Raw genomic sequence first — 26,538 nt, forward strand, 5'->3', positions numbered from 1 at the left:
TCCCTCTCAACACTAAAATTCTTCCTGGACACTGCATTTGTGTCAGAGCACAAGCACACTCACATGTGTTAGTAAAAAAAATACAGAGATGAATAAGCAACAGGGGAATTTGGAACTAGAATTATCAACTTATTGTCTGTGTATACTGTGCTATATTATACAAAGCAAGACATCTTAAAATACACTCTGAACTCATGAAACTGAAGGTTTTTTGATGGCTAGGTAATGAATGACATACTTGTCATACTTCCAAATAGAATACTTTAAGATTTTCTAGGTTTCATTTGCTAAACAAAATATCTTCTGCAGTCATTAAGTTTTCAGTCTACCTGGATAACTACTTTGTAATCAGGTACATTAGCTGTTTCTTATATAGGCTCTGTCCTGATACACTGAACAAGCTACTGTTGCTGTCATTATCAAACACGTATTAATTCACTGCGTCTCTCCTCATATTGGTTTTTCAACTGTAGTGCCAAATTTTAAATCCCCACCGAGTCTACTACTCATTGAGTCTAAAAGTGAACTGTGTTTGGAGCACAGCAATAAATCAGAAAAAATAATTAACAAACCTTGAACAGTTGGTGGCGCTAGAAGTATGTCATTAATCTGCAGAAGAAACAACAGTAAGACTTCCCAGGTTTCTCGGGCCATAATGGATGACTCACGGGCCAGTTTTTGAATGGCTTTCAGGACCTGTAAGCATAGTCGGGTCTGACTGGAGCCCTGTTCCTGTCTAAAGAAGACAGACAGACATCACTGACAAGCTTAAGGACAGAATGCAACAGTTAAAGACAGGCAACTCCCTAACAGCACCAGCAGACAGAACTAGGCGCACCCTCTTCAGTTCAAAGCTATTTCCTTCTCATGCAGTTTGGCACTCTGGGATCTAAACCTACCACTCCTAAAGAGCTTGAAGAGCTCCCGGGGAGAGGGAGGATACTAGAAAGTGGACTTCACCTCTGGGTTTTCTAAGTCTGAAATGTGCCTGGCACATACAACAGATACTCCATAGGTTTCTGCTGAATGAATGAGTAAATAAATACCCACAGCCACTTCTGCTGCTCACACAGCAGAATGACCTTTGTATTCTTTAAAAAAATTTTAAACATATGTTCACAAGAATTCAGCATGAATTTCATAATGCTCACAATCCCTTTGAAGTTAATGTCTGCTAGAGAAGAGCCTAAAAAATGAAATATCCTAACAGGTCCCCAAAACTGATGGGATACAGAGACAACTTCCTCAGAAATGAGCACCTGCTAACTGTGGCTCTATTAAAAAAGAGGCAACTTAACCCAAAGGTACCCAAGATACTCCCAAAGAAGTTTTATAGCTCTGTTTAGTTCACAACACCATTTTTTCCCAAGAGTATTATTACATTAGTATATCAGGGCTAGGGTTGAGGAGGAAGATAAAAGTACAAGCCCCAGCCCTTATCCCCACTGTCCAACATAGATCACCTTAAGATTTTCAAGAATAAATAGTGAATTGGCTTCCAGAGTTCCCATGTGAAGACCAAGGCAAGTAACTATTATTATTGAAATAAATCTTGAGGCCAAGTTTCTACATGACTCATGTCACAAAAAATTCATAAAATATGTTTCTATCAGAGGAGGGAATCTCAGAGCCTCCTTGAGAAATCCAGACAATGAAGTGAGTGCTCTCAGAACTTCCATCACAACCTCAGGATAAAGATTCTCAGATTCTGGGCCACGACCCATAAAACCAAACACTTACACCAGAGCTGCAAGAAAATGACAACCCTAAGTTCCCCCTCAAGAAGCCAGACCTAGAGTGAAATGATGAGACATTCACCTAGGAAAAGACAAGAGTCCCCAAGGACAGGGAGAGGTCCCATGTTCAGTTTGAGGTGAATCCGGACCATGGGAAGCCAAGAGGCTCAAGCCTGTATCTGTTGGTCTGCTACTAAGCAAGAGTAAGAAATATACAATAGTCCCAAACCTCATGGAGCCATGTAAGAGGACACCCAGAGTAAAAATGAAAATACCACTAGTGGTCCTGGGGGCAACACTCTTACAAGCCAGCAACGACACTAGAAACTTCCCAAATGGTGACCCAGGCTTACCTACCATTCCTAGTACTACCTGCCCAGTGCAGAAAAGGAAACATCTGCTCCTTAGGTACTGTGGCATCACTCAGACAGCCTAAATTCAAGAGCAGTGTCCAAGTTTCTACAGCTAAGAGAAATACGGCAATCTTTACTGAAAAAGAAATAGAAAGGTCGAAACATCAAAGATGCTCTTTTCCTCCTAATATTTCCAAAAGCAACTTATGAACTTCAGAAAAACCATTCTAGAACATGAGCTGGTGAACTATGTATGGCCTGTGGGCCAAATCTGGCCTGTCATCTGTTTTTGTAAAAAAAAAATTGGAACACAACCATGCACATTGATTTATATATTGTCTATGGCTGCTTCTCTGTATCAGTAGAGTTGAATAGTTGTGACAGACACTACGGTATGGCCCACAAAGCCCAAAATATTTACTATATGCCTCTTTACAAAAAAAGTTTGCCAACGACTGCTTTAGAAGAATGCCACACTTTCTAAAGTACAGTATATTCGAGCAATGAAGACCCTAATCAGTTTTAGATGATGGGTCACTCTTCACTCAGCCATGCGCTCCCCCAAATCAAACTGACGGGCAAAAGAGAAAGGCTACATCATTCTGATCTAATCTTCAGCAAAGTGGTAGAGGCTATTTCCTCTATTCTGAGAGTTAGTTTTCATAAAAACAATTAACTAAGGAAACTTGACAACTTTGTGACTATTTGACTCAAAAAACAAAAACAAAAAACTCCCAATAACAGGAGATAAGATCATAACTCCCAATATTTAGCACTGAAAATATTCAGCTCCCTAAGATACAATTTGCCAGGAGAACTCTAATACTCAGTTCAGCACCCTCTCAGAATTACGCACACTTTTGGGAAAACAAGCTAATTACCAAATAGTAAAAAACAATTTATACGATATTGATGCTTCTCAAAAGAGAAAAGCAAAAGCCTAATTAATATAAATGCAATTGCTTTTTCTCATCAATAAAATTAACTGAGCACTCAGAGTTGGTAAGAGTACAAAGAGGAGACAATACTAGCCATGAAACTCTCCCATTTACTAAGAAAAAGCCTAGTAAATTAGTCTCCTAAATGGGATGATAAGAAAGCATTAAAAGTATTATCATTTTAGAAGAATCTGCTTAGCTACAATGTCTTCCTACCACTTATTTTCTACCATTCCCTGTTATAACTTCTTTTGAAATCAATAAATACAAACAACCAGCATTTAATTCACCCAAATGTAACCTAGACAGTGTATTAAAAAGAAGAGACATCACTTTGCCAACAAAGGTCCAAACAGTCAAAGCTATGGTTTATCCAGTAGTCATGTACAGATGTGAGGGTTGGACCATAAAGAAAGCTGAGCACCGAAGAACTGATGCATTTGAACTGTGGTGTTAGAGACGACTTCCCTTGGACAGCAAGGAGATCAAACCAGTCAATCCTAAGGAAATCAATTCCAAACATTCATTGGAAGCACTGAGGCTGAAGCTCCAATACTTTGGTCACCTGGTGCAAAGAGCCGACTCGTTGGAGAAGACCCTAATCCTGGAAAAGACCAAAGGTTGGAGGAGGGGGCAGCAGAGGATGAGATGGTTGGATGACATCACCGACTCAATGGACATGAGTTTGAGCAAGTTCTGGGAGATGGTGAAGGACAGGGAAGCCTGGTGTGCTGCAGTTCACAAGGTCACAATGAGTTGGACATGACTGAATGACTACACCACCAGAAGGAGAATTGTGTGGCTGGTGATGTGGTGATAAGATTAAGGAGTTCACAGACATACCTCAATGTACTGCACTTCGTTTTATTGCACTTCACCAATATTGTGGGTTTTTTACAAACTAAAGACTTGTAGCAATCCTACACTGACTGAGCAAGTCTATATGTGCAATTTGCCCCACTGCATTGCTCACTTCGTGTCTCTATGCCACATTTAGGTATTTCTCAAAATATTTTCATTATTATTATATCTTTACAATGATTTGATGATCAATGATGTTAGATGTTACTACTATAATTGTTTTGCAGCACCACAAACCATGCCCATATAAGATGTCAAACTTCACTGATAAACATGTTCTGACTGCTCCACCAACCAGCCATTTTCCTGCCTTCTCTTTCTCCTCAGGCCTCCCTCTTCCCTGAGACACAGCAATATTGAAATTAGGCCATTTAATAACCCTACAATGCCTCTAAGTGTTCAAGTGAAAGGAAGAATCATGTCTCTCACTTTAAATCAAAAACTAGAAATAACAAGTACCTACCGTAATAGCACAGGGAACCATATTCAATATCCTATAATAACCTATAATGGAAAAGAATCTGAAAAAGAATGTGTGTGTATGCATGCATGTGAACAAAACTGAATCACTTTGTTGTATAACAAAATCTAACAAAGCACTGTAAAATGGTAGAAATGACTAAGCTTAGTGAGGAAAGCAGGTCAAAAGCCAAGACAGGCTAGAAGCTAGGCCTCCCGCATCAGTAAGCCCAATTGTGAATGCAAAGGAAAAGCTTTTGAAGGAAATTAAAAGTGCTAATCCAGTGAACACACAAATGATAAGAAAAAGAAAGGGCCTTATTACTGATATGAAGAAAGTTTTAGTGTCTGAATAGAAGATCAAACAAACCACAACATTCCCGTAAGCCAAAGCCTAACCCACAGCAAGGCCCTCACTCTCTTCAATTCTGTGAAGCCTGAGAATGGTGACGAAGCTGCAGGAGTCTGCAGTCAGCAGAGGTTGGTTCATGAGGCTGAAGGAAAGAAGCTGTTGCCATTAAAAAAAAAAAAAGGTGTACATGGGGGGCGGGGCAGCAGCAAGGTGAAGCAGCAAGTGCTAATGCAAAAGCTGTAGCAAGTTATCCAGAAGATCTAGCCAAGATAAATAAGGTAGATGAAAGTAGCCACACTAAACAACAGATTTCCAGTGGAGACAAAACAGCCTACAGGCTTCTATTGGAAGATGCCATCTAAGGACTTCCATAGCTAGAGAGAACTTCTGGCTTCAAAAATGCAAAGGACAGGCTGACTCTTGATAGGGGCCTCAAGCAGCTAGTGGCTTCAAGTTGAAGCCAATGCTCATTTACCATTCTGAAAATCCTAGGACCCCTAAGGATTATGCTAAATCTACTCTGCATGTGCCATATAAATGAAACAATAAAGTCTAGATGACAGCACACCAGTTTACAACATGGTTTACTAAATATTTTAAGCCTACTGTTGAGACCTACTACTCAGGAAAAAAGACTCCTTTTAAAATACTACTGGTTATTTACAAAGCACTTGGTCATCCAAGAGCTCTGATGGATGTGGACAAGCAACGTCACCTGCCATTTCAGTAAACAATGTTGTGGCCATAAAGCCACCAGTCACTACAGCTGCTCCCTACAGTACACCCTAGGGGAATTCAGGACAGAGGAAAACAAAATACTGGGCCTACACAGTTAAGATGCATATCAAAGGAATAATTTCAATAAGCTCAAACTCTTGCATCTTCCTATACAAAGAAAACTCATTAACTTGAGATGTCTTTTTTCTTTTTGATTAGCAGTAATTTTTCATGTTCTGCTACACAGCTTTTTTTTTTTTTTCCCCAGCAAAACTCCTATATATTCTTGCTCCTTCCTTACCTCTTTGGAACACTCCCTCTGAGCTTCTGAGAGGCTATATCCAGGTTATAGTTTTCAATAAGTCCGATGAATAAAATGTAATTCTCAACTTTTAGGCTGTGCATTTTTTTTCAGTCAACACTGAGATGTACAATGAGATAAATGTTGCCTGCTAACCTACCATTCATTCTGCTGCCCATGGATGAAGGAGTAATTTCAACTTTCAAGTCTTATTATTTAAGAAATACATTGGGTAAGACTATAGCTGCCATAGACAGTGATTCCTCTGATGGACATTTTCAATTTCAAGTAGAAACTGAAAACCCGGTGGAAAAGATTCACCATTCTAAATGGCATTAAGAATATTTATGATTCATGGGGAAAGGTCAAAATATGAACATTAATAAAAGTCTAGAAGAAGCCGATTCCAATCCTCACAGATGACTCTGAGGGGCTTAAGACTTCAGTGGAGGAAGTGAATGCAGATGTGGCAGAAATAACAAGAGAACTAAAATTAGAAATGGAACCTGAAGATGGGGCTGAATCGCTGCAATCTCATGATAAAACTTTCATGGATGAGGAGCTGCCTCTTATAGATGAGCAAAGAAAGTGGTTTCTTAAGATGGAATCTACTCCTGGTGTAGATGCTGTGCACATTATTGAAATGAAAACAAAGATTTAGAATATTGCATAAACTTAGTTGATAAAGCAGTAGCAGGCTTTGACAGGATTAACTCTAATTTTGAAAGAACCTCTACTGTAGGCAAAATGCTATCAAATAGCACTGCATGTTACACAGAAATCATTCATGAACTGATGAGTCACTCAATGTGGCAAATGTCACTGCTGTCTTATTTTAAGAAACTACCACATCCACCCAACCTGATCAGCCAGCAGCCATCAACATCAAGGTAAGACCCTCCACCATCAAAAAGATTACAGTTCACTAAAGGTTCAGATGATAGTTAGCACTTTTTAGTAATCCTAGTATTTTTAAATTAAAACGTGTATTTTTTTTTTAGACATAATGCTATTGCACACTTATAGACAACAATATAGTATAAACATAACTTTTATATGCACTGGGAAACCAAAAAAGGCTTTATTTCAATGTTTGCTTTACTGCAGCACCCTGGAACCAACCAACAATATCTTGAGGTATGTTTGTACACTTGATCCTATACATCACAGCACATAATGAAGATTCTCTTTTTAATTCAGATTTTCCAAAGTAATCTTCCTTCTAAATTTAAAAAGCTAAAATTTACAGAGCTGGTTTTTGGCTGATTCATAGTCAGTCCCTCATCTGACAGACCAAAAGTCTTAACCAAAACTTTTCCAGAAGGATGGAAGTCAGCCCTCTTGATCCTTCCACAGACATTTTCAAAGAAGAAAAACACACATACACACACAGATGAAAAAACATATTTTTCTCAAAGGAAATCCCTACAAATGGGTAGGCAACTAATGTTTTCCTCTCCATTTTCTATTATTTCCAAAATCCTTTAAAATGACATATAATTCTTTTAGAATGGGAAAAAATGTTCTAGGTATAAGTAAGGCAACCATGTGGATCACAATAAACTGTGGAAACTTCTGAAAGAGGTGGGAATACCAGACCACCTGACCTGCCTCTTGAGAAACCTATGTGCAGGTCAGGAAGCAAGTTAGAACTGGATATGGGACAACAGACTGGTTCCAAATAGGAAAAGGAATACATCAAGGCTGTATATTGTCACCCTGCTTATTTAACTTATATGCAGAGTGCATCATGAGAAACGCTGGGCTGGAAGAAACACAAGCTGGAATCAAGATTGCTGGGAGAAATATCAATAACCTCAGATATGCAGATGACACCACCCTTATGGCAGAAAGTGAAGAAGAACTAAAAAGCCTCTTGATGAAAGTGAAAGAGAAGAGTGAAAAAGTTGACTTAACATTCAGAAAACGAAGATCATGGCATCTGGTCCCATCACTTCATGGCAAATAGATGGGGAAACAGTGGAAACAGTGTCAGACTTTATTTTTTGGACTCCAAAATCACTGCGGATGGTGACTGCAGCCATGAAATTAAAAGACGCTTAGTCCTTGGAAGGAAAGTTATGACCAACCTAGATAGCATACTAAAAAGCAGAGATATTACTTTGCCAACAAAGGTCCATCTAGTCAAGGCTATGGTTTTTCCAGTGGTCATGAGAGTTGGACTGTGAAGAAAGCTGAGTGCCGAAGAATTGATGCTTTTGAACTGTGGTGTTGGAGAAGACTCTTGAGAGTTCCTTGGACCGCAAGGAGATCCAACCAGTCTATCCTAAAGGAGATCAGTCCTGGGTGTTCATTGGAAGGACTGATGCTAAAGCTGAAACTCCAATACTTTGGCCACCTCACGCAAAGAGTTGACTCACTGGAAAATACCCTGATGCTGGGAGGGATTGGGGGCAGGAAGAGAAGGGGACCATAGAGGATGAGATGGCTGGATGGCATCACCAACTCGATGGACATGAGTTTGAGTGAACTCTGGGAGTTGGTGATGGACAGGGAGGCCTGGAGTGCTGCGATTCATGGGGTTGCAAAGAGTCAGACACGACTGAGCGACTGAACTGAACTGAACTGAAGGCAACTGTACATTACAATATTTAAGGTCTCTGTCACAGAAGGTAGGAGAAAAACTCAGTAACAAACTGTCAAAAGTATTCTTTTGGTCTTCTACAAATTTGCCCATAATTTCAAATCTGCTTACTTCTATATCTTCATTCTCTCATAAGATTCATTTTAAGGTACAGGGCTTAGTTATTCTTTAGCTTAAGTTTAGACAAGAATTATGTTAGGCAAAAGCAGAGTTTTTTGACTGTAAGGGAAAGGGGTCACAGTATTTTCACACCTAATAGCTATCAGATCTTAGAAGCAAAGCCAAAAGCTGTTAAAATGAAAACACATTGTTAAAGAGTCCTAGAAAACATTATATAAGCCCATCTCTCTCATTCATATTAACGCTTTAACTGAAAAAGACATGAAAATTACTGCTCAAAAGACTTAACAATGAAATCAGTTCCTATAATTTAAAAAAGTAACAATGATGAATATTTTATTATGATCCGGATAATGGCCAGATAGACTAGTATAGCTTACCTTGGTACAAAAAGATTTTGCAGGTGTTTTAGTATACTTTGAACATATAGATTAGGCTCTTTAATAACTGGCAATGGAATAGAATCTTTCGGTAACACTAAAGCCATAATCCAGTCGGTATATACATCAACACAATATTTTACAGTCTCTCCATCCAATGGAAGGGTCAGTCCATAGCAAATTACTTCCATGGTCCATTTTACCTAAACAAAAGAAAATATAGATATAGAATTATTAAACATCCCTCCCTGTTTATCAGTAGACTGATTTAAAATGTTAACTTCTTATTGCCAAAAACCTCTCAATTGAAGTATATTCGTCTCAACAAGGTTCAGATTAATTTTAGAAAATGCACCTCCCATGTATAAGACATACTCAGACAACTCTAAGCAAAATATTTAAGAAAATAAATTATGTGCTTATTTCTAATTATCAAGCCGACATTGGCTTTCACCCCTTAGACATTATTATTGTTTGCTCTGTAAAATAAAAAGTACAGGTCATCTTGGCTTTCCACAGAGATTAGATGCACAGAAATAGAAAATTTTAGATGTTTTCCTCCACTTAATACCCAAATGACACATTTGGGTATGTGTCATTTAGGAAATCATTTACATAAATTTAATCATATTCCATTTTCAGATTATGCAACTTTAACAAACAACAGGAAGGAAGATGAACTGTCCAACTCTTACTGTGTGACTATTTTCATTTGGCAAAGAAAATAATATTTTAAATGGAAGGGCAAGATCAAACACAAGTCAGAAGGGACTGAAGCTGGGTAACATCTTAAAAAGGCACTTAGCTACACTAAATGACTTCCAGCCTCCTGACCTGTCCGAATCATAGGGGCTGAGAGAAATTGTCTAAGAGACTGCTGAACCACTGCCAGCAATCATGAATGAATAAGGTACAATGAGAAGGGGGAAATGGTCCAACTTGCAAAAGAAGATAAAACTATATTCCAGATAATGTAGACTGGAAAGTTTAAGTGAATTCCAGACAAAACTCTGGGACAAATTACTAAGCAGATGATCAGTGAGTACTTACAAAAGGGAAGAAGGGTCAGTGGGAACTAGCCTGCTCAAAAAGAACAAGTCATGCCAGACAAGCTTCACTCCTCTATTAAGAGGGTTACTATGAAGGCAGCTGGTATAAACCTGGTACTGATTTAAAATCAGTTTCCGAGGAACTTTCATAAATATTATCTAACCATCAGAATAACCCATGTGAGAGGGTAAACTATCCTCATTTTAGACATAAGGAAACTGAAGTTTAGCAAATTAAGCTATTTGGCCCAAAGCATCTGCTTCAAAATGCTGGAGCTGAAAACCAGATCCCTGGCCTAGAAATCTAAAGCTATTCTCACCATGCCATTAACAGCCTTCTCTGGCAAAGGGGTTTCTGGGTTTTAACAAATTTGGTCCTTGTGGACAAGATGGAGACAACATATAGTCCAGAAGAAGGTAGAATGGCTGGATTTGTAACTGGTCAAAATAACATGGGAGACTAGCAGTGGATTACTGTACCAAGATCATTTTGGAAGAAGATGTCCAATGGCATGCCAAAGGCTCTGCCAAGATTTTAACTTAGAGAAAATCAGATTATATGCTGACCATGTGTAGACATCACAAAACTAAAAAAATAACTAACTTGTAAAACAGAAATTCAGGATTCACAAAGATTTCACCAGTTTAAAACTAAAGCTGAATGTAACAAGATAAATACATGTACTGAAATTTTTAAGCTCAGAACAAAACTACAAAGGTCACAGGTAGAAAATATTAACAACAGTATAATAGAAAACAACAATGCCACAGCAATTAATATTAAAAGCAACTATAACAACACAGTGAGGCTGTGACAAATGAGGCGGGGAGGGGTGCAGAGCTGGATTAAGCTGAACAAGGGAAAGAATTTTAAAAGAGGCTGGCAAGTTCCTAATTATCAGAGGAAAGACCAAGGAGAAGATATACCTTTGGTGTTATCTTCATACAACAGTTCACTTACATAATTTGAGAGGACACTGGATTTAAGAACTATTATTCTCTCATATTCTTTCAAGGGTAGAAAGAGCTGCACTGAACACCACCACCTAATCACATGCCATCTCTTCCCAGGAGAAGGCAGCAAGGAATTACAGATACACCAAGAAGAGAGCGCACCAGGGCAAGTGCTAGTCCTTAGGGTAGGTCTCTGCTAGCGCACTCTGAGAAGAAAATGCTCTTCAGTATGAAGGCTTCCCCTTCGGTAATCCATGGCCTACAGAGGGTAAATAAACTGCCTCCTGAGCCATAATCTTCAGTCTATCTAGAGTGGTCTTATACCTGGATTAAGTCTAATCTCTCCTTCAGGAGAAATCAGAACATAAGTGAAAAGGGATGGGCAGGTTAAGTCCAACTTAAAGCAACTTAACTTTAATGCCCAGTCCCCTGAACCCAAGAACAGAGAACCAGCTCCAGGCCAAGCCACTCCAAAAACTCCTCATTTTTAGGGACAGCAAACATGACCCCTGTTCCAACCACTTGGGCTCACAGCCATACCGACTGAATTGCTCTGCAGTACTCTCAAACTTATAAGTCAGGATGGAGACAGCAGGAGAGCCTCAGGCTCAATGCACACGGGTAGCCTGAAAACCACACAAGACAGGCCTTTGGTTAGAGGCCTTTTAGAGGTAAAAACGAAGACCTTCCAAACACTGCCTCTGAATAGAAATCTGATGACTGAGCCTAGAACTTGGGGAAAGGGGCCTGAGGTCCTGACATCCAAGTCTGCTCAGCACACAGCTCAGGTGGAGGAGAATTGGGTCCAGCTAGCAGGAAGTCCCAATAGCACAATGGAACAATCTATTCCTTGAACTCCCACAAACTCTGGGCTCTAACCTGCAACCCATATAAGTTCAAACTGAGAAGTCACACTCCATTGAGCAGAAATCCACTTTAAAAGCGTGTGATAGTGCTCAGCTGTGTCCGACTCTCTGTGACCCTATGGACTGTAGCCTGCCAGGCTCCTCTCTCTGTCCATGGGATTCTACAGGCAAGAATACTAGAGTGGGTTGCCATTCCCTCCTGCAGGGGATCTTCCCCACCCAGGGATTGAACCTGGGTCTCCTTAATTGCAGGCACATTCTTCACTGTCTGAGCCACCAGGGAAGCCTATAAAATGTTAAATAAATCATGCAGTAACAAACATACTTTCACATAGTAGAATGAAATGAAGAAACACTTACTTCTTTGTCAGTTTTTAACAAACTCTCACTCCCAGCCACTGAAGGGGTACCTAAGGCCTGCCCGAGAGGATGAACCACTGCATTTGCCACCTCTCGCCCAACGCTCTCTGGATAGCTGTGCAGCACACTGGTGTGGCCCTGATCATTCTGAATCACCAAATGCAGCGACCTCCACTCAGAGTACATTGTGCCGCTAAAGGACTATCCAAATGGCACCTGAAAAGACAAAAGAGAATTCCACGTCAGATTATACTGCTGGAAGCTAATAAAAATAAGTAAAATACATATTTACCCTACATAGCACAATAAAGCAGCTGCCTCGAGATGACTGAGGAAAAAAAAAAAAATACCTAAATGTTTTGAGAATGTTCTCAATAGCCTCTTGGTGAGATCAGGTAGGAAAGGCAGACTCTGGGAAGCAGCTGTCTGAGCACCTACCCAAAAGAGCCTTCAGAAGCCCAGAGGAGACCTGGGGCAGATGGCTGCCGTGCAAGGGGATAAAATAATCAGACCTGGGGTACTCACAGCATGAGGGAACCCTCCTCATTCCATGTTCCAGAATGGAAAAAGATGGAAGAAGGGTATGCTCCAAGTAGAAAAGGGAGACAAAGGAAAGGGTTTACTCCAAGCCCCAGATTTTTCAGTTAACAGTTTTCAAGTACCTATTACATGCTAGAAACAGACCCCTGCAATTTCCCACCACTGCCCTTAAATCAGACATAAAATTCTTCAAGAACATTTCATTCTCTACAGCAGTGGCATACCCTCTTCTGGTAATGGAACACCTGGAACTCAGTATCCTTCAGAAAATCTATTAAGACTTGCCACTGATTGAGCATATATTACCTACTGCTCATGAAAGTATCACAACTCTGTGAAAATTAAGTCACGTTATCCCTATTCACAGATGAAAAGACTGAGGCATAGAGACGTGCGCTGTGTCTCTGGGGCTTCAGAACTATAACATGATAGAGCTGGGTTTTGAGTCCCATCTGTTGCACTCCACGGACCATGCTCTTAACTGGAGTACGTACTGCCCCTCTCTAGCCTATAGATTCTCCACGACATAGACTGCTTTTCCCAATGCTGTATATTCTCTATGAAACGATATCTAAGTCTACTATACAAATAAAAAATTCTAGCCACAGAAAACGTTATTTATATGATTACAATGTAAATATTATAATCACAAATGTCATATTCATGAAGCAAATCAAGGATGATTGGTCCTTTCCAAATCATTTCTGTAAACCTTCATTTTCTACTTGCTCTGAAATCTGTTGGCCCAACCAGCAGAGTTTAAGGGTACATTTAAGCTTTAAAAAGTTCCATCATTTAAGCTAGTTTTTCTTCAAATGGGTAGCTTTGTTTAATTTTATCTTAGAAAACCTCATTCCGGCTCAACAAGTACCAGTGTTTTTCAAGAGGATATGGCCCTCCTCTGGACAAGAGTCCCTGAAAACACAAAGGCAGAAGGGATGGATCAGCATCAAAAAAGGTACCTACAATGTGAAGGATGGGTGGATGTGAGACCCTATTAAAGTTGACTCAGTCTCCTTAGGATTTATAAGGAACCCCTGACAAGGGTATCCTGGTGTTCCCCTACCCCCGGCTGCCCTAAAATAACTCTCTCAAAACTGGAAGGGAAAAAAGGGGAAACTCTGATAGGGTGCCATTCCCATCAGAGGACAACTTATACCCACACATTTTTTCTCACCTTTTAAAATAAGCATATATACACATAAATACATATACATAGAGTACACAGTATAATATACATACACACACTATAATCTCTTACCTAAACACACAGGAACATTATACTACAGGGTTTTTTGTTTTAGTGTGATTTTTCACCCTTTTCATTTGTTTGCCTTCATTCCCTATCCAAGTAATTCACTTCCCAGAATACATAATCCATTTAAACAACCTAACACTTCCTCTTGTATTTTGCTCAATCATATTAAAATAATTTATATACACGCAAAGCTAGGAACTATATACTTTTTCTTATTCACCAGTACCTCACAAATATACTTCTTTCTAATAACAGATTCTTTTTCATGGCTATGTACTATTCCATGATGTGGCATAATTTATTCAACCAATCTCCTAATAATGTTTTTTTCAGGAGAAAAAAACTAATATATTTACTTCATTTCCCATTTTTTTGTCACTAGGAAATAATAATGCAAAAAATAGGCTTGCTTATATATCCTTAATCAGTGGCCTTTAAATTTCTACAAGAGAAACTACTGGATCAAGGAGTATATGTATTTTTAACGTTAACAGGTTAACGTTGCCAGATCGCTTCCCCAAAAGCTGTAATAACTCCCATTCACGTTAGGAATGGATGAGAGCTTTTCTATCTTCTCACTCCCAATCTTTTGCCAAGAATCAGATTTACTTATGTATTTATTTATTTGCCAGATTGGAGGTATGAAATGAAATTTCACTATTCTAGCCAAATATATTTTTATTTTACACCTTCTAGTTTTGAGTCTGCCTTAGATGATTTCTCCCTCCTATCCTCCATATCAGTGCTTTCCAAAACATGGGTCATAAAATAAATGTAATAGATAATACTTTTTAATTATATGAAACAGAATATAAAATAAAGGCACCATACACAGTAAAGGTAAGCAAAGTTCTGTGAAATTTTGTTTCATTTTTTATATATGCGTATGTTCTGGGTCACAATATAAAATACATAAAATATTTATTGTGGGTCTAGGTCCAAAAGTTTAAAAACATAGCCCTAAAATGTATATGTAGTCTACTAGATTTCCAAGAAAGATAATTTAGTCCTCATATTTAAGTTTTTGCCATCTGGAATTTACTTCTATAAGTGTTACAGGAAAGACCTAATTTTATTTCCTTTAAGATGTACAGTCAGTTGTGTCAACATCATCTATTAAAAACACATCCTTGGGATGGTCCAGTGGTTAAGAATCTGCCTTGAAATGCAGGGACATGGGTTTGATCCCTGGTCAGGGAACTAAGATCTCACATGGAGTGGAACAACTAAACCCCTACCCTACAACTACTGAGCTCGTATTCTCTGCAGTCTAAGAATACAACTCAAGAGCTCGCATGTTGCAGCTACTGAGCCCACACACCACACCTAGAGAGTCCATGTATCGCAACAAAAGACCCTGAATGATGCAACTGTGACCTGATGTAGTCAAATATTTTTTTTTTAAATCACACCCTTTCCTACTGACCTGAAATACCAATTTGTCATATATTAAATTCTCATTTATGTAGAAATTTACAAACCTGTTCTGTTCAACTATTTGTCTATCCCTATGCTCATGTTATAATGATTTAAATTCAGTGGCTTTATACAATGTTTTAGTATCTAGAAAGGAAGCTCCCTTTACCTTGACTATTTTTTTCCAAAACTTTTCTTAGCTATTCTCAGGCATTTACTCTTTTATATAAAATTTAAGATGATTTTATCCAAATAAAGGAAAAAATCTTGCTGAAATTCTAATTGAAACTGCTTATCCACCTTCTCAGTTTCATCTTCTACTGCCACTTTCCCATCCCATCCTCCAAGCAATGGCCCCAAGAACTACTGATGATTGCTCACACTCAGCAAGTTTTTTCACACCCTATTATACAACTCATGCTGTTCCCCACCTCAATGCACCTTATGAAGTCTCTACCCCTCAAGGCACAGCTCTGCTGCTGCTGCTAAGTCGCTTCAGTCGTGTCCGACTCTGTGTGACCCCAGAGATGGCAGCCCACCGGGCTCCCCCGTCCCTGGGATTCTCCAGGCAAGAACACTGGAGTGGGTTGCCATTTCCTCCTCCAATGCATGAAAGTGAAAAGTGAAAGTGAAGTCCCTCAGTCGTGCCCAACTCCTAGCGACTCCATGGACTGCAGCCTACCAGGCTCCTCCGTCCATGGGATTTTCCAGGCAAGAGTACTGGAGTGGGGTGCCACTGCCTTCTCCAAGGCACAGCTCAAGTACCCTCTTTGGGAAAACTTTTTTTTTTTTTTAATCCGCCAATCACCCCTCTACCCCATCTCTGAGTCCCTGTTACAGGCTATCCATTTTAAGTGTCAGGTTAGGTTATTCATTAGCTTTGTAAAGGTATCTTTTACCATAAGTGTGTCAACCTTTTTTGAGGGGAAACCTCACTTCCTGAATCTTTGAGAAGTCCTTGGCACACAGTGCATATTGAATGTTTTAGAATGCCAAGGTTTACCAATGGGAAAAAGGAAGATGTTAGAAGCTGTTCCCTTTATGCCACTGAAGGAAGTCCAAACAAAAAATTGAAAATGTCCATTCGCTTTAAGGTATTTATTAGTTAAAAAAAAAAAAGTAGTTGGAAGGTTTTCAAATATTTAAGGAATATTTACGTAATATTTAGTGTCCATTCCAGGCAATACATTATTGGAGGGGAAAAAGTGTTTTTAGGGAAAAAAAAGACAAGCTAGCTCTCAAACTCCACTGTACACATAAGAATAGCCCCTCTAGTTTAAAATGCAGATTCCAAAACTCCATCCCTAAAAAGCTTGATTCTGTAGGTCTGGATTAGGGCCTGGGAATTTGCTTTTAAGAAACAGCTACCTATCCTGCTCAAACTCTTCCAGAAAATTGCAGAGGAAGGTAAACTTCCAAACTCATTCTATGAGGCCACCATCACCCTAATACCAAAACCTGACAGAGATCCCACAAAAAAAGAAAACTACAGGCCAATATCACTGATGAACATAGATGCAAAAATCCTTAACAAAATTCTAGCAATCAGAATCCAACAACATATTAAAAAGATCATACACCATGACCAAGTGGGCTTTATCCCAGGGATGCAAGGATTCTTCAATATCCGCAAATCAATCAATGTAATACACCACATTAACAAATTGAAAAATAAAAACCATATGATTATCTCAATAGATGCAGAGAAAGCCTTTGACAAAATTCAACATCCATTTATGATAAACACTCTCCAGAAAGCAGGAATAGAAGGAACATACCTCAACATAATAAAAGCTATATATGACAAACCCACAGCAAACATTATCCTCAATGGTGAAAAATTGAAAGCATTTCCTCTAAAGTCAGGAACAAGACAAGGGTGCCCACTTTCACCATTACTATTCAACATAGTTTTGGAGGTTTTGGCCACAGCAATCAGAGCAGAAAAAGAAATAAAAGGAATCCAAATTGGAAAAGAAGTAGTAAAACTCTCACTATTTGCAGATGACATGATCCTCTACATAGAAAACCCTAAAAACTCCATCAGAAAATTACTAGAACCAATCAATGATTATAGTAAAGTTGCAGGATATAAAATCAACACACAGAAATCTCTTGCATTCCTATACACTAATAATGAGAAAACAGAGAAATTAAGTAAACAATTCCATTCACCATTGCAACGGAAAGAATAAAATACTTAGGAATATATCTACCTAAAGAAACTAAAGACCTATATATAGAAAACTATAAAACACTGGTGAAAGAAATCAAAGAGGACACTAATAGATGGAGAAATATACCATGTTCATGGATTGGAAGAATTAATATAGTGAAAATGAGTATACTACCCAAAGCAATCTATAGATTCAATGCAATCTCTATCAAGCTACCAACAGTATTCTTCACAGAGCTAGAACAAATAATTTCACAATTTGTATGGAAAAACAAAAAACCTCAAATAGCCAAAGCGATCTTGAGAAAGAAGAATGGAACTGGAGGAATCAACCTGCCTGACTTCAAGCTCTATTACAAAGCCACAGTTATCAAGACAGTATGGTACTGGCACAAAGACAGAAATATTGATCAATGGAACAAAATAGAAAGCCCAGAGATAAATCCACGCACATATGGACACCTTATCTTTGACAAAGGAGGCAAGAATATACAATGGATTAAAGACAATCTCTTTAACAAGTGGTGCTGGGAAATCTGGTCAACCACTTGTAAAAGAATGAAACTAGAACACTTTCTAACACCATACACAAAAATAAACTCAAAATGGATTAAAGATCTAAACATAAGACCAGAAACTATAAAACTCCTAGAGGAGAACATAGGCAAAACACTCTCTGACATACATCACAGCAGGATCCTCTATGACCCACCTCCCAGAATAATGGAAATAAAAGTAAAAATAAACAAATGGGACCTAATTAACCTTAAAAGCTTCTGCACATCAAAGGAAACTATTAGCAAGCTGAAAAGACAGCCTTCAGAATGGGAGAAAATAATAGCAAATGAAGCAACTGACAAACAACTAATCTCAAAAATATACAAGCAACTCCTACAGCTCAACTCCAGAAAAATAAATGACCCAATCAAAAAATGGGCCAAAGAACTAAATAGACATTTCTCCAAAGAAGACATACAGATGGCTAACAAACACATGAAAAGATGCTCAACATCACTCATTATCAGAGAAATGCAAATCAAAACCACTATGAGGTACCATTTCACGCCAGTCAGAATGGCTGCGATCCAAAAGTCTACAAGTAATAAATGCTGGAGAGGGTGTGGAGAAAAGGGAACCCTCTTACACTGTTGGTGGGAATGCAAACTAGTACAGCCACTATGGAGAACAGTGTGGAGATTCCTTAAAAAACTGGAAATAGAACTGCCTTATGATCCAGCAATCCCACTGCTGGGCATACACACTGAGGAAACCAGAAGGGAAAGAGACACGTGCACCCCAATGTTCATCACAGCACTGTTTATAATAGCCAGGACATGGAAGCAACCTAGATGCCCATCAGCAGATGAATGGATAAGAAATCTGTGGTACATATACACAATGGAGTATTACTCAGCCATTAAAAAGAATACATTTGAAGCAGTTCTAATGAGGTGGATGAAACTGGAGCCTATTATACAGAGTGAAGTAAGCCAGAAAGAAAAACACCAATACAGTATACTAACGCATATATATAGAATTTAGAAAGATGGTAACAATAACCCTGTGTACGAGACAGCAAAAGAGACACTGATGTATATCAGTCTTATGGACTCTGTGGGAGAGGGAGAGGGAGAGGGTGGGAAGATTTGGGAGAATGGCATTGAAACATGTAAAATATCATGTATGAAACGAGTTGCCAGTCCAGGTTCAATGCATGATACTGGATGCTTGGGGCTAGTGCACTGGGACGACCCAGAGGGATGGTATGGGGAGGGAGGAGGGTGGAGGGAGGAGGGTGGAGGGTTCAGGATGGGGAACACATGTATACCTGTGGCGGATTCATTTTGATATTTGGCAAAACTAATACAATTTTGTAAAGTTTAAAAATAAAAAAAAATAAAAAAAAAAAAAAAGAAACAGCTACCATCCTTCTCAATTCTGAAGTATAGACAGGAGTATCTTTCTTGAAAAAACACTCTGGAAGACCAGTCAAAACAGGACTAATAGCTCTTAAATTTTTCTTAAAATTTTGTTTAAAGTTTTTAAATATAAGAGATTTTTAATTTTTCAAATCTATTAATGTTTAAATGATTACATGGAAGAAAATGAAATAAATGCTTAAAAATGCTTATCACATTTCAAGAAACATGTAAGGTAGACAGGAATAGAAAAGATACAATGAAAAGGTTGAATTAAAATATTTAAATGCATGTAATATCAATAGAAAAATACAGATGCTAACTTTCAATAAAATGCATAAAAGACAAAAATATTAAGACGAAGATATACATTGTAATTACAACTGTCCCTTGGTATTCACAGGGTACTGGTTCGAGGACCCTCCGACAATATTAAAATCACAAATGACCAGGTCTCTTACATAAAGTAATTACATGTAATCTATGCACATCCTCCCATATACTTTAAATCTCCAGATTATTTATAATAAATACCTCCTACGGTGAAAATGCTATGTAAATAGTTGTAAATATAAGAGAAATGCCATATAAAAAGCTGCCTGCACATGGTAAATTCAAGTTTTTCTTTCTGGAACTTTATGAAAATTTTTTTCCTAAATATTTTGAATTCATGGTTGGCTGAAGCTGCAGATTCAGGACCACCAACAGAGGGCCAACTGCACAGGCAAGTTAAATAAAACAATGAAGAGAAAATAAACATTGGAAACAAATAAGAATATCAAAAAGTAAAGCAACTAAAAGTATCCTTTTGTACCTATTAAACTAGCAAAATGTGTGATAAAACCACACTTTGATTTAGGAGGTAAGGCCAATGGGACACATTTCAAGAGTTTAAGGGAAAGATATTCAATTAAAAAAAGGACTGCCCCCCCACCCCAGAAGACACCTAGGAAACATCAGGTGCACTTCTGGTTAACATTATGATCAGGGCATGCTACCGGTTATTCACGGACAGATCCAGGTTATTTATGGGCAGATCTTATAATACAGAAGACAGTCCTGCACAATGAATAATTATGTTACAATTATGCTACATTTTACCTGACTTTCTAATGTCTGCCAGAAAATCATTGTGTTTTCAATTGTTTCAGCCTAAAAATCTAACTTTTACTCATATATACAAAATATTTTGTGGTGTTTTAATATACATCAGATTTTCCAGTAACGTAATTAACCCTGCAAACTGAGGGAAAATTCAAGTTTTTCATGTTTAGAACCTTACTGTACCAAGAACTGTTCACCATTTCAGAACAATCACATCACCAAAGGCCACAGCATTGGTGGTATCTGAGTTGCTAATACCACACACTGCTTTCAGTAACACAATCACAAGAATTTCGTATGTACTTAGCCCTTATTTCAAAATGTCAAATATGAAGTGCATATTACTGTCTTACTTCTCAATTTATAAGCAGACACAAGCATCTGACCACTTTATATGTCTAGTATAGCTGGACCTGAACATTCTTACCAAAATACTAATTTTATCGCAAGGATAGTAATTCATGGTTTTAATTTGTTATTGTTAGTTTCACATATTTTTTTAAATTTCTGTGTTGTTAGGTTATATATTATGTGTTAATTTCAACACAGTGAAGCAGTCATTACCAAATATTAGATCTGGGAAGGACAAAAACCTCCAGTCTAGGAAACTAAACACAGTAAATTGTGAAGCAGGTAGGGTGGGCATTGTGGCAAACTAGAGAATTAAAGCTCTCTTTAATGGCACAGTCACTACTCAGCCTTAACCAACTATTACCCTTAAAGAATACAGACCCAATTTTTCAAGAGACACAGAGAAAATTTGAACTTCTCTGTAAAGTCTACTCTTCAAATGTTTTCAGCTGACTCAAGTTTAAAAAACAAAACAAAACAGGATGCAAGCTAAAAAAAACTCGTGGGTCAATTTATGACTGATCAAAGATAAAAGCATATGCTAGTTTTGATAACCAAATTAGCATGATTCTTGTGGAAGGAACGTAGGGAGGCGTACGTTATGAATGAGCCATTGCTGCCCTGGAAGTTACCCTAACCCATCTCTGCCCCAGGGTCTGGGGTTATAATCTATCTGTGGAGGTCCTATAACATCATTTTGTTTCATGTTTGCTGCCGTTAGGGGAGGAAAAAAGCTGAGGGTCGAGTGTAACGTGGCAGATTTGGCAGGGTAAGTCCTGCTGGGCTCAGTTTTGTCAGTGGTCAGCCTACTCTCAAACGCACAAAGAAGAACCCCCTCTTGCTGGACAGCTCAGGCTGTCCAAATACCAAACCCAGAGATCTCAGAGAACATCAACGGTTTTAGGAACCAGAAGTGCTCCATAGTCTAGGGCCTCCTGGACAGGGATGTTCACATCAGCATCAACCTCTCACGAGTCAAAAATCCTGTTGGGCCTTGACTGCCTAATCCACTCACCATGGAACCGTTTCTAGTTCTATCCTGTCACTAAATGGACACACATTTGTAAGGCACCTCAGGCTGATGCCAATTTTCTAACCATTCACCCAAGAACAGCATGAATGTTTTGCCAATACATAGTAGGAGACATAGTAATATCAGGTGCTTTGATGCAGTGATATTAATATTGCTTAATTTATCCTCATGAACCAATTCAAAAGAGAAATGCACTAGACAGTCACTGTTGTATTGCACCTAAGACGGGGAAGTGAGCATAATTTAACTGTCCATCAACAATACCTTCATAATTAGGGCAGATTAACTCTATATACTATAATGTAGCCATTAAACATAGAGATAAGAAGCATAAAAACAAATAGGAGACTGGTTAAAAGCCAGGACTCTGGAACTAAGCTTCTTATATTCAAACCCAGCTCCACCACCTGCAAGCTAAGAGATCTTACAAGAGTTACTCTACCTCTGCATCTGAGCACCTTCATCTGTAAAATGCAAATAACAGCAGGATAATGGCCCCCTTTAGAGTTGTGATTAGAGAATCAAGACATGTAAGATGTTTGGAACATGTATGGGGGGATGTATATATCATGATTACACTAGAAAAACATTCATGACTGAAAATTAGAAGGATCACAGAAAAAATATGAGTAGTTTTAGCTGCATAGTAGAACTGCTGTACAGTTTGATATAAGTTCTTATTAATAGCATGAATGTGTGCTAAGTCACTTCAGTCATGTCTAACTCTTTGTGACCCTATGGACTGCAGTCCACCAGGCTCCTCTGTCCATGGGATTTCCCAGGCAAGAAAACTGGAGTGGGTTGCCATGCCCTCCTCCAGGGGATCTTCCTCACCCAGGGATCAAACCCATGGTCTCTTGCATCTCCTGCATTGGCAGGTGGGTTCTTTACCACTAGTGCCAAACCTAGGAAGCCCCTAATTAATAGCTCTTCATGTCATAAAGGCAGAGCACCGAAGAACTGATGCTTTCGAACAGTGGTGCTGGAGAAGACTCTTGAAAGTCCCTTGGATAGCAAGGCAATCAAACCAGTCAATCCTAAAGGAAATCAATTCTGAATACTTATTGGAAGGATTGATGCTGAAGCTGAAGCTCCACTCTTTTGGCCACCTGATGCAAAGAACTGACTCACTGGAAAAGACCCTGATGCTGGGAAAGACTGAAGGCAGAAGAGGGCGACAGAGGATGAGATGGTTGGATGGCATCACCGATTCAATGGACATGAACTTGGGCAAACTCAGTAAGATGGTGAGGGACAGGGAGGCCTGGTGTGCTGCAGTCCATGGGGCGGCAGAGTCAGATATGACTTGGTGATTGAACAACAACATGTCAAAGAATTGCTAAGTATATATGGGTAGACTTCACCATAGACACAAATATTCAGACACTGGCATCAAGTTGATTTATTCAATAGACAGTTATTAACCATCTATTCCAGTCCATTCTAAAGGAGATCAGTCCTGGGTATTCTTTGGAAGGACTGATGCTAAAGCTGAAACTCCAATACTTTGGCCACCTCATGCGAAGAGTTGACTCACTGGAAAAGACTCTGATACTGGGAGGGATTGGGGGCAGGAGGAGAAGGGGACAACAGAGGATGAGATGGCTGGATGGCATCACCGACTCAATGGACATGAGTCTGAGTGAACTCTGGGAGTTGGTGATGGACAGGGAGGCCTGACGAGCTGCGATTCATGGGGTCGCAAAGAGTCGGACACGACTGAGCGACTGAACTGAACTGAACCATCTATTATGTACAATGCAGTAGATCAGGAAGGAAACAGATTACTAGGACTTGGTTACTATTTCAGTAAGTTTATAGTCTAATTGAGGTTAAAAAATACATAAATAACGAAAGTTAAAAAATTCAAGTTCTGAACACCTTTTTTTAAAAAAAGAAAAGCTATAGGCAAGATATTATCTAAGTTTAGAGGACAAAAGACTTTTGGATGAAAGAAAGGCTGAGCTGGAAAACAAAAGCACACAATCAGGGAAGACTATAGTATATAGGGCATATGAATTGGGTACCAAAGCAAAATTATAAATTTTAACAGAGATAAGAAAATGGAGTGGATAAGAGAATACAAGGGGCAGCTAGTATATAAGAGGAAGGACACTTGCTTCAAGTAGCAAAAAATAGCATCATAAACTAAAAACCTAGAGTGGCAGAAAAGCAAACTACATACAGAAGGCAGTAGGGTTTCAAGATAAGGAGTGACTTATCTTGAACTTATGGAATATCATTATTATAATTATAATGATAATTAATAATTATGAAAGACTATGAATACTAGGACTGGAGATCTGAAATTAATGTAGTAAAAACTGGGGGCAGAGATGAGAAAAAGTTTAACTTTATCACAGGAATAACACAACAGAAACTGAATTCCTATTAAGGAAATTTGATGGAAGTGTCCAACACAGGCTGAGGGGACAGTAGAAAAGCAGACACCAGTGTGTCTGATACACTGAGGAAGGGAAGGGCAGGAAGGATGGGAACATGGCCGGGAGGGTTGGGCACTGTGGTGAAATAGGAAGACATAACTGAAGTCAGATGGTTGACAGCTCTGACTGCTGTGTTAAGGATCTTATGAGTCTCCTTCCCAACTATCAGGGCTGTTGGCTATCAATTTGAGCTGCTAACAGCGAAGTCTCCACTGTCAACACTCTAGAAGTAAATGTGATATTGAATTGAAGGTGAAAGTCACTCAGTCGTGTCCGACTCTTTGCGACCCCATGGACTATACAGTCCACGGAATTCTCCAGGCCAGAATACTGGAGTGGGTAGCTGTTTCCTTCTCGAGGGGATCTTTCCAACCCAGGAATCAAACCCAAGTCTCCCGCATTGCAGGCAGATTCTTTACCAGCTGAAGAACAAGGGAAGCCCAAGAACACTGGAGTGGGCAGCCTATCCCTTCTCCAGTGGATCTTCCCAACCCAGGAATCGAACCAGGGTCTCCTGCATTGCAGGTGGATTTTTTTACCAGATAGGAGCAAGGCAAAAATGACAGTGCCCCCTGAAGATCACTTAATATCCTTCCCAACTTCACACACTTCCACTTTCTAGGTACTCTCTGGATGTTTCTAATGTCAGGTCATTGTGTGCTAGGTAACAGCTTATGGCTTCTAAGTACTACCACAGAGTAACATGAAGGTCTGGTCTAATTGACAAATTACCAAAATGATCAATACAGTGGTAGACACACTAAGACCACAGTCTGGCATTAATTACATCAATTGACTCAGCCAATATTTATTACATGCCTTCTATACACCAAGCACGGGGAATATCATAATGAATAAACATCATTCTTGTTCCTAAGGAGCTTCAAATCTAATTACAGAAAACAATTTTTCATAACTTTGTAAAATAAATTCATACATCAGTTATTTCATTGAACAAACATTTTTTAAACACCTGCTATGTGTCAGATATTGTCCTAACATGTAGGGAGGCAAATATGAATACGACACAACTGCTGCCCAAGAAAAAGTTTCATAGTGAAGAAGAGAAACCCACGATGAATAAATCCAAGATACAGTAGCATTCAACATGACAACTGAGGTGATGATTTATGAAGGGAACATCCTACAACAAAAAAACTGCTACAGATCCTGCTGGATAACAATGCAGCTGGATACAATTGACCATTTTCAAAAAGTTCTCACGTTACTTCACTTTAGTTCCATAACAAGCATAGGAAGTTAAGGAAGACAGATGTCACTAGCCACTACGACTTGCTCACGGTCACATGAAGCAACAGGTGAGCTGGGATAAGAAGTTCCACCTCTTGCCGCGAAGTCCAATGCTCCTTCTTTTGTTCAGACTCCGCACCTCACCATATGACCTTGGACAAGTCACTTGGTATTTCTTTGTCATAGTTTCCTCACCTGTAAAACAGGGAGAATACCTGCAGTACCTAGCTACAGTGACTCGGGAGAAGGATCAAACAAAGCAATGTAAGTCAACATACTCTGAGTAGTACAAATCCAAGATAAACACTATCAGGCATGCTTTGTTTCTCTAAGGAAAAATAGGGTATAGGGTGCCGAAACACTGGATAAATGAACTGAGTAAATAAATGCTGGATCTTAAGGCACATACATGTGTTCAAGGTCACGCATAGAACTTTTATAACTAACAAAGACAAAAAGAACATATTTCATATTTCTGTTGTAGTCCTATTGACCCCCATGGCAAATATCAATCAACCTTGGCCAAAAAGGAATGCATTCACCTGTGCACCAGATTCTAACTGTTAGGGATCCTATAAAATGCCTGAATTACAAGAAAGAGAGACAAGTTCTGCCTGCATTCCTTCCGAAAAGTGATAACAGGTAGTTTTTGCTAGCCTACCCCCCACAAAAGAATACTCTGTCTGTCCCCACCACCACCACAGTGCTCATGCTCATCTTTTATGCCTCACACTTGCTCTAATACAGTAACCATAACTACATGTTACTTAAATTTGAATTAAATTACAAATTCAGTTCAGTTACACTAGTTACATTTCACATATTACATGTGGCTAATGGCTACCATATTGGACAGTGCAGATATAGAACAGTTCCAGAAATTTCTATTTGGCAAAGCTGCCTTAGATACTACACTTTTATTACAACCCTTATTAGGCTATAGATTCCTGAAGGAAAGGAGCTGTGTCTTATTTATCGTAACATCCCCAGTTTAT

At 38.9% G+C, this 26,538-nt stretch overlaps 1 protein-coding gene across 13 annotated transcripts in view; it reads right to left on the reverse strand.

Moving 5' to 3' along the window:
* The window catches only part of RALGAPB (Ral GTPase activating protein non-catalytic subunit beta), a 93,680-nt gene that overhangs the window by 63,458 nt on the left and 3,684 nt on the right, over positions 1–26,538 (reverse strand). For 6 of the 13 annotated variants that reach the window (XR_015139048.1, XM_086331879.1, XM_086331874.1 and 3 more), the window contains exons 2-4: positions 12,052–12,267; positions 8,823–9,025; positions 573–736 (exon numbers count right to left, since the gene is read on the reverse strand). Coding sequence is in view for 11 of the 13 variants with exons in the window: in XM_086331879.1 (XP_086188005.1) it covers positions 573–736; positions 8,823–9,025; positions 12,052–12,237 (553 nt within the window). In the remaining 2 variants the exon portion in view is untranslated. Of the gene's footprint in view, positions 1–572; positions 737–8,822; positions 9,026–12,051; positions 12,268–25,593; positions 25,739–26,538 lie in introns of all 13 variants that reach the window. The other 7 variants (XM_086331880.1, XM_086331877.1, XM_086331873.1 and 4 more) reach the window with 3 other exon arrangements.

This window comes from Bos grunniens, chromosome 13 (assembly GCF_055505025.1).
Source record: "Bos grunniens cultivar Pamir isolate PY7600 chromosome 13, Bosgru_T2T1.0, whole genome shotgun sequence".
Lineage (NCBI taxonomy): Eukaryota > Metazoa > Chordata > Mammalia > Artiodactyla > Bovidae > Bos > Bos grunniens.